This window comes from Pelodiscus sinensis, chromosome 1 (assembly GCF_052426305.1).
Source record: "Pelodiscus sinensis isolate ZL-2025 chromosome 1, ASM5242630v1, whole genome shotgun sequence".
NCBI lineage: Eukaryota > Metazoa > Chordata > Testudines > Trionychidae > Pelodiscus > Pelodiscus sinensis.
The window spans coordinates 29,224,691-29,239,222 of record NC_143052.1 but is presented as its reverse complement, the minus strand read 5'-3'; the positions used below and the strand labels follow the sequence as shown (position 1 = coordinate 29,239,222).

Below are 14,532 nucleotides of genomic sequence, written 5' to 3'. Positions count from 1 at the left end.
AATCCAGCCAGAATAAAATTGCAGCCTTCACAGTATCTGAAACTGGGAGGGAATGGATCCAGAAAGTAAATATTATTCGACCAAATTTGTAAAAATGATGCTATGTTTATTTCATTAAAACTGAATTGACCCTCGTGTCTTAAAATGGAAACAAACACAAAGCCAATGAAGGGGAATAAAGTGTGAGTAACACAAACTTTTAAAATCCTGCTTAATTTATATTTATTATCCAGATCCATCTTCTTATTTTAACTACTACTGGATTTTACAATTTCAGGGCTTCATTAAATGCACACATGAAACCTTCATCATTTGTGGTGGATGCATTCCTGGCACCACCATGAATGACAAAATTCACGAATACTGGGAGCCGCCATCCCTGCAGCTTCCAAATTCCCCCTGCAGCTCCCAAATTCACCACAGGGGTCAGGAGCCACAGGTAACTCACCACAGCTGTCTGGAGTAATTTTTCTGAGGCTCTATGCAGCCGAGGGGAACTCACTGCAGCTTCCAGAAACCACAGCGAGTTCCCCGTGGCTCTTGACAGCTGTAGTAAGTTCCCTGCAGCTCCCCAGAACCATGGTGAGTTCCTCATGGCTCCCAGCCTCTGCTGACCTCCCAGGCTGGGACAGGAGACCTCCCCTCCAAATAGATGGAACCAGGAATAAGCCATTCCACGAATCATGAGAGTCTCCTGTATTTATTCCGAGTGAGTTTTTGATTTAAAAAAATTAAAAACATAATGTGTGATTTAGAGAGGAGCGATAAATGAGATACAAAAATCTCAGTTTTGTAGGGCAAATAAAATTACAGAGCACATTGTTACACAAAATAAAGATGGTTTTTTGTTTGTTTGTTGTTGCTGCAGGAATTTGCCAACCTTAAGAGAAAATACACCATTCTCCAAGAAAAAATAAAAATAGAAGGCCTTCCAAGAGAAACATTAGAGAAAGTGAAGCAGCTGAAAGAAGCAGCAGAGAAATTGACTGAAGAGACTGAAGAAAAAATGAAAAGAATAACAGGTGTTCCCTTTTCATTTCCATGCCCAGCACTGAAAAATATATGAAAATGCTGAAAGATGGAAATATAACCTGAAGGTCTTGTCTACACACACATAGTGCGCTGGCTTATCTCCAATCAGTTTTAAAACCCACAGTTAAACTGGTGCAAACAGCTTCAAACCTTTGTTTAGCTTCTGCCTGAACATTTTCTGTCACAAACTAAACTGCTATCAGCCAAGCTTAAATCAGTTTACAAGTGTGCACACAGGGTTTTGCAATAATTTAACTGAACTAATTTAAATGCACACTGGTCGCAACATTGTGCCCTAGAGCATGATCCTACCCAGTGTGAAGCACCTTTGGTTCTCATGGATTCCACAGATTTGCCTGGGGACAAGTTATTCAAATGGTGAAAATTTGGGATGGGTAGGGAGGGGTGGAATACAACAAGCACTGCAGGAGCCAATGGGAAGTGAGGATATTCAGTATCTTGTAAGATCAGCCCTTTGTGTCCTGACTGGATTTGGTGCACATCTATAAAGCACAACTAAATGCAAACATCAAGACTCTGGGACAAGCTGGTGGGATGCTGGAGGCAATGGGAGCAGCTCCTGGCCCAGTCCTGGGGCTTGCTCCTCCCAGGTTCAGTCTGTAAAAATAACCAAACAGCGAATGCCATCATGGGAGTAAATTCTTTTGGCTGCCAAAAGGGGATTAGAAGGAGAGCACAAGAGGGAATAAACTTTAGAAAAGACACGCTAAGGAAAAAATAAAATGTTGTCTCTGAGCTTTCCACAGTCCCAATGCCTAAAAACCATGATGATGCAGATCTTAGGAATACACATCATGAAGAAATGCAGCTTTGATTCATAGTCATTGCACATGTTTTCATGACAAAGACATGGAGCCTCTGAACAACCCTGGTATAAATCTGGAGTAACTGAATAGAAGCCAATAGACTGACTTGCCTAAAACGCCCATAAAAGAGAGCAGTATGAGATCTATGGTGCCAGATTTAGAGCCTTTATTTACACTGCTGAGTACACTGTTCCTTTGGGTCCCTCCCCTGAAACCAGCCGACTAAGACCTGGTCTCCACCATCAGGCACATAATGGCTAACAATAAAAGCCCACCTGGAAAAATAAATATCTTGAAGGAAGTTGTATTTCTTTTTCTGTCCACACTCCACACAAAAAATGCACGTCATTGCAATGTGGAGAAATATGTGTTATCTCTCAAAACCTTTTAAGGAACATATGTGTTTTATCTACCGGTTGTATCTGCACAACAATAAATGCATCATTAAATGTTACTTTTTTCTTTCAGATCTGGCAAAGAAACTCCAAGATCTGAATCAGACTAAACAAGATAAGGCTGAGCAACTGAAGCAGCTAGAGGATCAAGTCAGAGCCATAAAAAATGACATTATTGAGCAAGAAAATATACATGCTTCATGCAAAAGTTAAGACCTGGTAAAGCATCCGATCTCAAATGGCAATTGGCTCAAGCCTCTGTTTTTACCATTTTCTGAATTTTTCATAATTGAATGGCTATATTCTGCTAGGACAGAGCTGTGTGCTTAGATACATGGAATCATCTGATTTTAGTCCAGTTTAATTTACATGGAACTAGGAAAAAACCTGTTACTAAAATAAAGACATTAGCTGGAGCTGTTTTTCATGCTGACTCTTCCACATTCTCCCAGCAGTAAGCCCTCTAGGCCCTCTTATGAAAAGGGGAGAATCTGAATAACACAGAAAACAAGCTCCGGCAAAGGTTCTTCCCTGCCAGGTATGTTACTCACTGACAACCCACAATTCCATCACCAGGTCTTTCAACGAACCCCCCACTCATGCCTGTAAGAGTCCTTGCGGTGGCCCTTTTGTGTGTGCAGTGATAAATGATACAAGGTGGTGTGGAAGTTGAGAAGTAGAAGGAGATTCCAGAAGACTGGAGAAGGATTGGATAGTACCCATCTATTAAAAGGGAAATAAGAACAACCCAGGAAACTACAGACCAGTCAGTTTAACTTCTGTGCCAGGGAAGATAATGGAGCAAATAATTAAGGAATCCAACTGCAACTATCTGGAAGATAATAAGGTGATAGGTGACACCCAGCATGGGTTTGTAAAGAACAAATTATGTCACCAATCTGGTAGCTTTCTTTGATAGGACAACGAGTCTTGTGGATAAGGGAGAAGCAGTGGATGTCATATACCTTGACTTTTGTAAAGCATTTGATATGGTCTCACATGATATTCTTATCAATAAACTAGGCAAATACAACTTAGATGGGGCTACTATACGGTGGGTGCATAACTGTCTGGATAACAATTCTCAGAGAGTAGTTAACGGTTCAAAATCATGCTGGAAGGGCATAACAAGTGGGATTCAGCAGGGATCTGTTTTGGGACCAGTTCTGTTCAATATCTTCATTCACAATTTAGATATTGGCATAGAGAGTTGTTATGCGTCCTTCCCCGACCCGGGGTCAGCCCGCCCTCTAGGTCCTCTTTCCTCAGGTCCGTAAGTCCTTTCTCCCCTCTTTGTGGTTAGCGACTCTCTGGCACCACTGAGAGGGAAGGGGGACCTGGGCCCACCCTCTCTCCAGGTCCCAGCCCAGGACCGTAAGAACAGGTGTCACTGACACCCTGCTGGACCGGGGGGGGGGGGGCAGTCAATTCCGCAACTCACCAGCCCGCAGGTCCTCCTTGGTCCCATCCTGGGCTGCTTCCTTCCCTCGGGCCGTCCGCCATCTGGCTCTCCCCAATCCCTGGGTATTGCGGTTGTCCTTACCCGGTCCGGGTGGGCCGGTGCCGCCCTTCCGCCGGACTCTCCTGGCCCTCGGGTCTGCCAGGAGTTCTGGCCCCTGCGTCACCCCCGAGTCTGCCAGTCCCTCGGCTAGGACCGTGAGCCCGAATGGGTTGGCGCCGACAATCCCCGGTGCCCGCCCTCCTTTTCCGAGGCATGAAGCCTCCCTTTTTAAAGCCAACGCCCGTTTCCCGGGACACTGGCGCACGCGCTTCACAGCCCCACCTCCCCTTCCCCAGCGTGCTCACCGGGGAAACTCCAGTGCCTGTGTAGATGGCCGCCGCCAAGCAGGCTCGGCAGAGCCGCTTGTGTTCCGTGTCACCGTGGCCATCCTGCACCTGAGTGCGGGGTGCGGGTCTTGCCTCTCTGGCCCCTGCTGCCCTGTCACAAGAGTATGCTTATTGAGTCTGCAGGTGATACAAAGCTGGGAGGGGTTGCAACTGCTTTGGTGGATAGGGTCATAATTCAAAATGATCTGGACAAACTGGACAAATGGTCTGAGATAAATAGGATGAAGTTTAATAAGAACAAATGCAAGGTACCCCGCTTAGGAAGGAATAATCAGTTTCACACATAAAGAATGGGAAGGAACTATCTAGGCAGGAGTACTAGGAAAGAGAAAGGGATCTAGGGGTCATAGTGGACCACAAGCTAAATTTGAGCCAACAGTGTGACACTGTTGTAAAAAAAGTAAACATGATTCTGGGATGCATTAACAGGAGTGTTGTGAGCAAGAGATACAATAAGTCATTTTTCCACTCTACTCTGTGCTGATTAGGCTGCAATTGGAGTATTATGTCCAGTTCTGGGCACCACATTTCAAGAAAGATGTGGAGAAATTGGAGAAGGTCCAAAGAAGAGCAACAAGAACGATTAAAGGTCTACAGAACATGAGCTATGAAGGAAGACTGAAATAACTGGGCTTGTTTAGTTCAGAAAAGAGAAGTTTGAGAGGGGATATGATAGTGGTTTTTAGGTATCTAAAAGGGTGTCACAAGGAGGAGGGGGAAAAATTGTTCTCCTTGGCCTCTGAGGATAGGACAAGAAACAATGGGCTTAAACTGCAGCAAGGGAGGTTTAGGTTGGACATTAGGAAACACTTCCTAACTGTCAGGGTGCTTAAACACTGAATAAGTTGCCTAGGGAGGTTGTAGAATCTCTATCTCTGGAGATATTTAAGAGCAGGTTAGGTAGACATACCTAGACATAGGTACTGGGTCCTGCCATGAGGGCAGACGACTGGACTTGATGACCTCTCAAGGTGCCTTCCAGTTCTAGTGTTCTATGATTCTAAGTGAGGGGTGGGAGAAGTTGCAGGGCTGAAGAAAATGCATCTTTTTCTTTGTCATCTTCTTATGTGTAAGGGGACTGTTAGCCCCTTACTAAAACTCTGTGGGAGTTTTCGGTTCACCAGTTCCCAGTGTCAAAAGGGGAAGGGTCCATGAGAAATCAGGGCCCTGAGACTGACAGACCCCAGAGACAACGGAAAGCAGCCAACACTTCAGCTTGGCCTGATTGACAGGTTGGACAGGCCAGTGAGGAAAATAAGAGGCTAGGGCCCATCCTTCCTGTGAGCTGGGATTTTTCTGGGTCTCTCTGAGCAAGGTGAGAGCTGAGAGACAGCTAAAAGGAGCAAACTGTGTGGAGAAGCAGTCCTGCAGCAATGTGAGCCAGGCACACACAGCCCAAGGAGTGCAAGCTATGCTAAGGGACAGTCCTGCAGCAACAGAGCCAGGAACACAGCCCAAGGAGCGCAGACCCTGTGTTGAGCAGCGGACTGGCAGTGCTCAGAGAGCCAAAAGGGACAGAGAAGCAATGCAAGGAGCTGGAGACTGGCAAAGCAGCACAGCCTGCAGCTGGGTGTGGTGAGCAGCTGGGACCAGCAAAGTGCTGGGAGAGGCTCTGAGCAGGGAGATATCACCTGGGACACTTAGGGTATGTCTACACTACCCTCCTAGTTCGAACTAGGAGGGTAATGTAGGCATACCGCACTTGCAGATGAAGCCCGGGATTTGAATTTCCCGGGCTTCATTTGCATAAGCGGGGAGCCGCCATTTTTAAAACCCCGCTGGTTCGAACCCCGTGCAGCGCGGCTACACGGGGCTCGAACTAGGTAGTTCGAACTAGGATTCCTCGTTCCACGAGGTGTACCGGTAGTTCGGAATAGGAATCCTAGTTCGAACTACCTAGTTTGAGCCCCGTGTAGCCGCGCTGCACGGGGTTCGAACCAGCGAGGTTTTAAAAATGGCGGCTCCCCGCTTATGCAAATGAAGCCCGGGAAATTCAAATCCCCGGCTTCATCTGCAAGTGCGGTATGCCTACATTACCCCGCTAGTTCGAACTAGCGGGGTAGTGTAGACATACCCTTAGAGCTTGAGGCTGTGTGGTCACTGCCAGAGCAAGCGTGTTCAGCCTGCAGCCCCCCTGCAGCACATCCAGGGCCTCTAAGGGGCCTATAAGGAAGAGACTGTGAACTGTCCTTACACTCTGCAGACTGCTGTTTTGATGTCCCCATGCTACAGAACAGGACTGTGTGTTCTCATTTAACCATTCTCATTTTTTCTTATTCTTTTCTCTTTAATTAGTTGGGCTACATCTACACTGGCATGATTTTCCGGAAATGCTTTTAACAGAAAAGTTTTCCGTTAAAAGCATTTTCAGAAAAGAGCATCTAGATTGGCACGGACGCTTTTCCCCAAAAGCACTTTTTGTGGAAAAGCATCCATGCCAATCTTGACGCGCTTTTGCGCAAAAAAGCCCCGATCGCCATTTTAGCCATCGGGGCTTTTTTGCGCAAAACAGTACTGTGCTGTCTACACTGGCCCTCTTGCGCAAATGATTTGCGCAAGAGGGCTTTTGCCCGAACGGGAGCAGCACTGTATTTCCGCAAGAACACCGACGATCTTACACGAGATCGTCAGTGTTCTTGCGGAAATTCAACCGGCCAGTGTAGACAGCTGGCAAGTTTTTCCGCAAAAGCAGATGATTTTGCAGAAAAACTTGCCAGTCTAGACACAGCCTTGATGTTTAATAAATTGTATTTGCTTTGAACCTTATGTAATGATCACTGGGCCAAGAAAGCCTGCAGTGTGAAGAGAGCACCTCGGAGTGGGGACACCCTGTCTCCTGCCCCTAGTGACTACAAGGTCGGGGATTAAGCCCCAGGAAACCTGGGCCCAGCCTTGTTGGGGTTTCGAGGACTCTGCTACTCAGGAGAGTGGAAGGGGAGCCCTCAGGATCAGGGAGGCCGTGAGGTAAAGGAAGTGGGAGTGGGGATTCAGATCCTTTCGCGGTCCATTTCACCGGGGTAGCATAGAAGCCAGGTAAGTTCCCCACAATTGTGGGACCATTCTCCCGCTTACATATGCACTCCAACCTGACACTAAGCAAAACTCTCCCGTACATACTGTCACCATCCACCCTCTCCCCCATGACAGAGGTTCCAGCGGATTCACTTGGAAAACCTAGTCACCTTTGCTGAGACAGAGCATTGAAGAGCAAGCCCTGCTCAGCAGAGTGAAGCATGAGCCTGTTTGTTTATTGAAGGTATCCTCATGTAGCATCTGAACATTAAAGGACATAGATAGATGCTGGGTTGCAATTTTCCTCTCACACGCTAGGTGGCTCCATACAGATATCTAAATCCAGCCTTTCCCAATATGACTAGAGCAAGCTGTAAATTCACAGACTTTGGTTAAAGAATGTTTTGAGCCAAAAGCTCATGCAATATGATTTATCTAATCCACATGAAAAAGCCAGGATATACTACTGGATAATAAAGATCTCATAGCTATAAAAACTAGGGAGGCACCATATTCTGCAGACATAGCAATTATCAGGGCTCGCTGAACCACGGCGAGCCCTGCTCGCCAGCCGTGCTGTCCGGCAATCTGCGCATGCACAGATCGTTCTGGGCGTGCACAGATTGCCTGAACCCGGCTCTTCTGGGTTGCAATCTACTCGCCCGTATAATTTGTTGAGCCCTGGCGATTATTACCAGAGCAGTCCCTCATGAGCGCTTATATTTGGTAGGCCAGGTCTATACTAGACGCTCATTTCAGGATAAATATGATGCTCAGAAGCATGAAAAATCCACATCTTTGAATGACATAGTCATACCGACTTAACCTCCTGTGTAGGCAGGGCTATGTTTGCAGGAAAGCATGACGTAGTGGAGGTGGAGCTATTAGGCTGACAAGAGAGCTTTCTCCCCTTGGTTAGAGCAGAGGTGAGGAACCTCCGGCATGTCAGCCACACATGGTTCACCAGGATTAGCTGTTGGCAGGCTGCCAGATGCATTGTTGCCCTGAGCGTCCTCAGGCACTGAGCCCTGCTGCTCCCACTGGCCTCAGTTCACTGTTCCTGGGGAACGGGAGCTGCGGGAAGTGGAATGGGCCAGGCCACTGCTTCCCACAGCTGCCATTGACCGGAAATGGCAAACTGCAACCACTGGAAGCAGCAATCAGCCCTGTCTGCGGGCACTGAGGTAAACAAACCATCTGGCCATCCGCCAGCAGCTAACCCTGATGAGCCATGTGCAGCACCCAGGCCGGAGGTGTGATACTGTTGCAGAAAAAGCAAACGTCATTCTGGGATGAATTAAAAAGAAGTGTTGTAAACAAGATTCAAGGAGTAATTCTTCTGCTCTACTCTGTGCTGATTAGGCCTCAACTGGAGTATTGTGTCCAGTTCTGGGTGCCACATTTCAGGAAAGATGTGGAGAAATTGGAGAAAGTCCAGAGAAGAACAACCAAAAGTATTAAAGGTCTAGAAAACATGACCTATGAGGAAAGATTGAAATAATTGGATTTGTTTAGACTGGAAAATAGAAGACTAAGAGGGGACATGATAACAGTTTTCAAGTACCTAAAAGATATATTACAAGGAGGAGGGAGAAAAATTATTCTCTTTAACTTCTAATGACAAGACAATAAGCAATGGGTTTAAGTTTCAGCAAGTGAAATTTAGGTTGGACATTAGAAAAAACTTCCTAACCTTCAGAGTGGTTAAGCACTAGAATAAATTGCATAGGGAAGTTGTAGAATCTCCATTATGGGAGATTTTTGAGACCAGATTAGACAAGTACCTGTCAGGGCCGGACTAGATCAGTGTTTCTCAACCAGTGGTACGAGTACCCTTAGGGGTACTCGAGAGAAGTCTGGGGGTACTTCAACACAACTGAAATTTGGAGAAAACTGAATGTTTGGTTTAAGTTTTATGATGCTTTATTATTTTCGTACTTTTTATACCCAAAAATTTCATCGCCCACCTGGCTACGATTAAGTTGTTTAAACAAATGTGTTGCAATGGTAGAAAAAAATGTTTATGTCTGAAAACTGTAGATCCTGAGGGGTACTTATATATATTTTTTATTTTTATTTTTTTTAAAAAAAGGTACTTTATAAAAAGAGGTTGAGAAACTCTGGTCTAGATGGTGGTAGCTATTGCCATGAGTGCAGAGGACTAGGCTTGATGACCTCTCGAGGTGCCTTCTGGTCCTATGATTCTATGTTTTCTATGTTCTATTGTCATGGGTGTTGTGTGAACATTCCTTATATAAAGGCAAGCAGCATTTTGATCCATAAAGAGACAACTTAGAGAGTTTTAGTTTTACATTAAAATGAGAGCTGAGGTAGTAGGGTAGGGGGATTATTGGAATAGATGAGACTGTAGAAATATTCTTATTATTAAACACAAATATGTCTGAGGGCAATGCACAATATGTATTAACAATATAATAGCTTTCTTTGTGAAAATCATGGAGCAAAACTACTGCCTTGATTAACTCTAACAAAGACATTGTAATAGAGGCATGCACCTGGTGGTTTAGTGTTTTACATTTTTATCACTTTTTAAAAAAGTGCTCTAACAAAAATTAATCAACTCTTCTAGCTGGAAAACACTGCGAATTTGAGCAGTTTACATAAATACATCTCTTTCTTTTAACATGGCCAACTATAATTTAACTGAAATAGATCAACTAAAATTGTTTACATAAAATTAAGAATGAATATAAGAAGGCTAGCCCACTTATAGCTTTGAAAGTCGAATTTTCCAACTTCTAGAAAGTAGAGGGAGAGGAGAAATTGTGAACTGGATTTAGTATGAGCAGTGTGATAGTGGCCATCTTGTTCTTGCTAAGCTATAAGGGACAATAGATAAGATATAAAGATGTTTGGTAGGAATATGTTAAACCACTTCAGGGGCTACAGAGGGGGAGCCAAGTTAGTCTGTAACTGGAAAAACTTAAAAAACAACAAATAGTCTGGTAGCACCTTAAAGACTAACAAAATATGTAGATGGTATCATGAGTTCTCAAATGAAGAAGTGGGTTGTGCCCACTTCAGAGAATCCCCCCAGGAGAACAAAGTTAGCTTTGCATCCAATATCCAGTACATTCAAGTTATGTATGTGCTAACAGATTTGAATCTGGGACCTCTGGAGCTTTGTATGGGAAACTCTACAACTTGAGCTATAGAACTAGCCAACTCTTATCTTAAAGTGTAGGGCTACATCTAGACTGGCATGATTTTCCGCAAATGCTTTTAACTGAAAAGTTTTTCCGTTAAAAGCATTTGCGGAAAAGAGCGTCTAGATTGGCATGAATGCTTTTCCACAAAAGCACTTTTTGCAGAAAAGCGTCCGTGCCAATCTAGACGTAGTTTTGCGCAAGAAAGCCCTGATCGTCATTTTCACGATCGGGGCTTTTTTGCGCAAAACAATACGGTGTTGTCTACACTGGCCCTCTTGCGCAAGAGGGCTTTTGCCCGAACGGGAGCAGCATAGCATTTCCACAAGAACACTGACAATCTTACACGAGATCATCAGTGTTCTTGTGGAAATTCAAGCAGCCAGTGTAGACAGCTGGCAAGTTTTTCCGCAAAAGCAGCTACTTTTGCGGAAAAACTTGCCAATCTAGACGCAGCCCTATGTCTACACTGGCGGGTTATTGCGCAAGAATGGACTCTTCTGGAAAGTGTCCACACTGCCCACCCACTCTTGCGCAAGAAGATTTTCAGTATGGCGTGGTAAGAGAGGGCTTCTTGTGCAAGAGCTATGCTCTTTTTGAACAGGTGTAAGCCCTCTTGCGCAGAAGCTCTTGCGCAAGAGGGCAGTGTGGACGACGCTCAGCAGGGGTTTCTTGAGCAAGAAAGCCCTATGGCTAAAATGGCCATCAGAACTTTCTTGCACAAGAGAGTGTCCACACTGCCATGGGCACTCTGGCACAAAAGCACATCTCACACATTGCAGTGTGGACATGTTCTTGTGCAAGACTTCTTGCACAAGAACCCTTGTGCAAGATGTTTTTGCGCAAGAAGCCGCCAGTATAGACACAGACTAGGTGTGTGGGTTACATATGGACATACCCACCAAGATAGTAGAGGTGGTTGCAGGATCACAATTCCATTTCACAACAACTTGTAAGGTTTCAAAATTTGTTCACTCCTTATTGGAATGAAAACAAAACCTTTCTCCCTTTTTTACAAAATGGCATTCTGCTGACAGGTCCATTTTCAGAGCCATAAGGTCAGATTTTCCATTTAAATAACTAAGACCTCATGTTTCATCTGAAGAACATGGGTTTGTGCCCAAGAAAGTTCATGCTACCACCTACATTTTTTGTTAGTCTCTAAGGGTATATCTACACTACCCCCCTAGTTCGAACTAGGGGGGGTAATGTAGTCATACGGAGCTGCAAATGAAGCCCGAGATTTGAATTTCCCGGGCTTCATTTGCATGAAGACGGCCGGTGCCATTTTTAAATGCCAGCTAGTTCGGACTGCATGCCGCGCGGCTACACGCGGCACGGACTAGCTAGTTCAGATTAGGAAGGAGGCGTACAGCTAGTTTGGATTAGAAAGCCTAATCCGAACTAGCCGGCATTTAAAAATGGCGCCGGCCGGCTTCATGCAAATGAAGCCCGGGAAATCCCGGGCTTCATTTGCAACTCCGTATGACTACATTACCCTCCCCCTAGTTCGAACTAGGGGGGTAGTGTAGACATACCCTAAGGTACTATAGGACCATTCATTGTTTACATTTTTTTCAGTTACAGACTAACATGGCTACCCCTCTGAAACCTCAGAAACCTTCCTGTCAAAAACTTACCCAAATTTGATACAGCTCTGCAAAACATTTCAGCTTAGAGGGAACAATAAAATTTGATGAAAATACATTTAGTCGACAATGTTCGGACTGCCTTTCCTTGTTATTCACAAAATCAATGTGTAACTGCTAAAAATCATAGCAGTTACATGCGCTGTGGGCTCTGCAGTATAAAGCTTAAAAAAGTTTGAAGCCTCCCCAGGCGAGAGACAGTCAGGGGTGGCCCCACTTCCTGGAAGCCAGTGCATAACCTGTGGCAGAGGGCCTGGGCCAGGCTGCCATAGATCTCCTATCAGGGAGAGGGGTAGAGAACTGCTGCTTCAGCCCCTTACCAGTTAACCATTTACATCCCTAATATTGCATGAAATCCTAGCTCTGCTGGAGTCAAAAGGAGTTTTGCCCTTGACTTCAGTAGATACAGGATTTCACTCAGGGTGCGTCTAGATTGGCAAGATTTGGCACAAAAGCAGCCGCTTTTGCGCAAAAACTTGCCAGCTGTCTACACTGGCTGCTTGAATTTGCGCAAGAGCACTGACTTTGTAATGTACAAAATCAGTGCTTCTTGCGCAAATACTTTTCCGCTCCCGCTCAGGAAAAAGCCCTCTCGCGCAAGAATACTTGCTCAACAGGGCCAGTGTAGACAGGGAAGAATTGTTTTGCGCAAAAAAAGCCCTGATGGCTAAAATGGCGATCGGGGATTTCTTGCGCAAAATCGCGTCTAGACTGGCCACGGATGCTTTTGCGCAAAAGCAAATCTTTTGCGCAAAGGCACTTGCCAATCTAGACGCGCTTTTGCGGAAATACTTTTAACGGAAAAACTTTTCCGTTAAAAGTATTTCTGGAAAATCATGCCAGTCTAGATGCAGCCTCATTGTTTTGCTTATAGCCTCCATACACTGGGCAACATGAGAAATTCTAAGAGATGCCTTATTTAGATTAAGCAAAACAAGGCAGACAAAAAATAAAGTTCCCACAAGAGAGGAACATATGCACGTTTTCTGATAATGTTTTGAGACATCTAATTGCATAACAATTTCTAAACAGATTTATAATTTCTATTATTTAATTCTTATTATTAATAATACATTTGTAAATGACTGTTAGAAGAAAGATGCTATATAAAGTAAAGATTTATGTGATATAGCACAAAATAGAAGTCTGCCACGTGTATTTAGCTGGTCAAGTTTTTTAGAATCTGGTGTTATAATAAACCCAAGTTTTTAAATGTAATTTCCCACTTATATTTTTATACCTAGTGGGCTAGGCATAAGATAATTTGTGATGCAATGAAGACACTTAACCCATGTAATTAGATTCAGCGTGTGCGCGCGCGCGCGCACACACACACACACACACACACAAAGTAAAGTGACTTCACCAACCCAAGGAATATGGTATGCTACAAAATGTCATTTAAAATCTACCGGTATTTTAACATTTTAAGAGACAAGTTAAAATGCTCAGGTTTACTTTCTGGTTCTCAACCTCTGTTCTAAAAATATGATGTTTTGCTTGCAATCAGTGTAAGGAAATAATTAAACAAGCATGAGCAAACCCATTTTTCCAAATTGCAAACATGCTAGGTTTTGAAAGACTGACTTGTACTCTCAGGTTATGTCTTAGGCCATGTCTACACTAAGAAACTATTTTGAAATTAATAAATTTGACTTAATTGCTCCAATTTAACAAATTCAAACTAGAATGTCCACACTATGGGGAAGCCTCGAAATTAGTCTGAGGCAGGCTCCGTTAATGTGGACATACTACCTTGAACTTAGAGCCCCAGGTAGCACTGGGGAGTAATTAGTTTGAAATAGTGGCACTCGAACATCCATGCTATTGTTATTTCAGAATAGCTATATTGGAATTAGCATTACTCCTGATGAAAAGCAGGAATACAGATTTTGAATAAAGGGCTCGGTAGTGTGGATGCTCCACTTTAAAAATAAAGTCCTAGTGTAGACCAGGGCTCAGAATGTTACTGTGTTTAAACAGGATTATGAAAAATCAAGATAGCGAATATGTTTCGTTCTGGTCTCTGCTATCACAAAGTCAGGGTAGTCATCTTCAAGCCAGTTAATTTGATTCTTCAAAACCAGCCCTAAAAGACTATGAAAAAAGAAGCAAAGAGAAAAATTCAGTGATTATGGAAAGCTGAAAAAGCAGATAGAGACTACATTGAAAAAAAAAAAGAAAACTACATACAGGCAGTCCCCGAGTTACGCGGATCTGACTTACGTCGGATCCGCACTTACGAACGGGGCTTTCTCGCCCCGGAGCTCGCAGGCAGCGGGACCGCCCAGAGCGCAGCGGTCCCGCCACCTCGACCTCCAGGGCGAGAAAAGCTGCTCCGGGTGCCCCTGGTCTGCTGGGGACCATCTCCAGCAGACCAGGGACACCGGGAGCAAAGCCGGGGAGGCGGAGGGGTCCCGCACCTCTGAGGCTAGTACCAGAGTAACTTGTTCATTACATGACTCAACTCCTCTGAGAGATGCATAGCACTTTTAGTCACAATAGCCAGGGTGGCACAGTGTTGGTGTAGATTAGACACTGCATTGCTTACATCAACAGTTGCTGCCTTCCAGAAGCTATCCCAGAATGCCCCTCACTGACA

At 44.6% G+C, this 14,532-nt stretch overlaps 1 protein-coding gene across 2 annotated transcripts in view; it reads left to right on the top strand.

Annotated features, from left to right (window-relative positions):
* LAMB4 (laminin subunit beta 4) overlaps positions 1–2,928 on the top strand; it is a 105,269-nt gene extending 102,341 nt beyond the window's left edge. For both annotated transcript variants that reach the window (XM_014572173.4, XM_075927273.2), the window contains 2 exons: positions 869–1,022; positions 2,328–2,928. In XM_014572173.4, coding sequence (XP_014427659.3) covers positions 869–1,022; positions 2,328–2,467 — 294 coding nt within the window. In that variant the 3' untranslated portion in view covers positions 2,468–2,928. The remainder of the gene's footprint in view (positions 1–868; positions 1,023–2,327) is intronic.
* Positions 2,929–14,532: the final 11,604 nt, after the last annotated feature.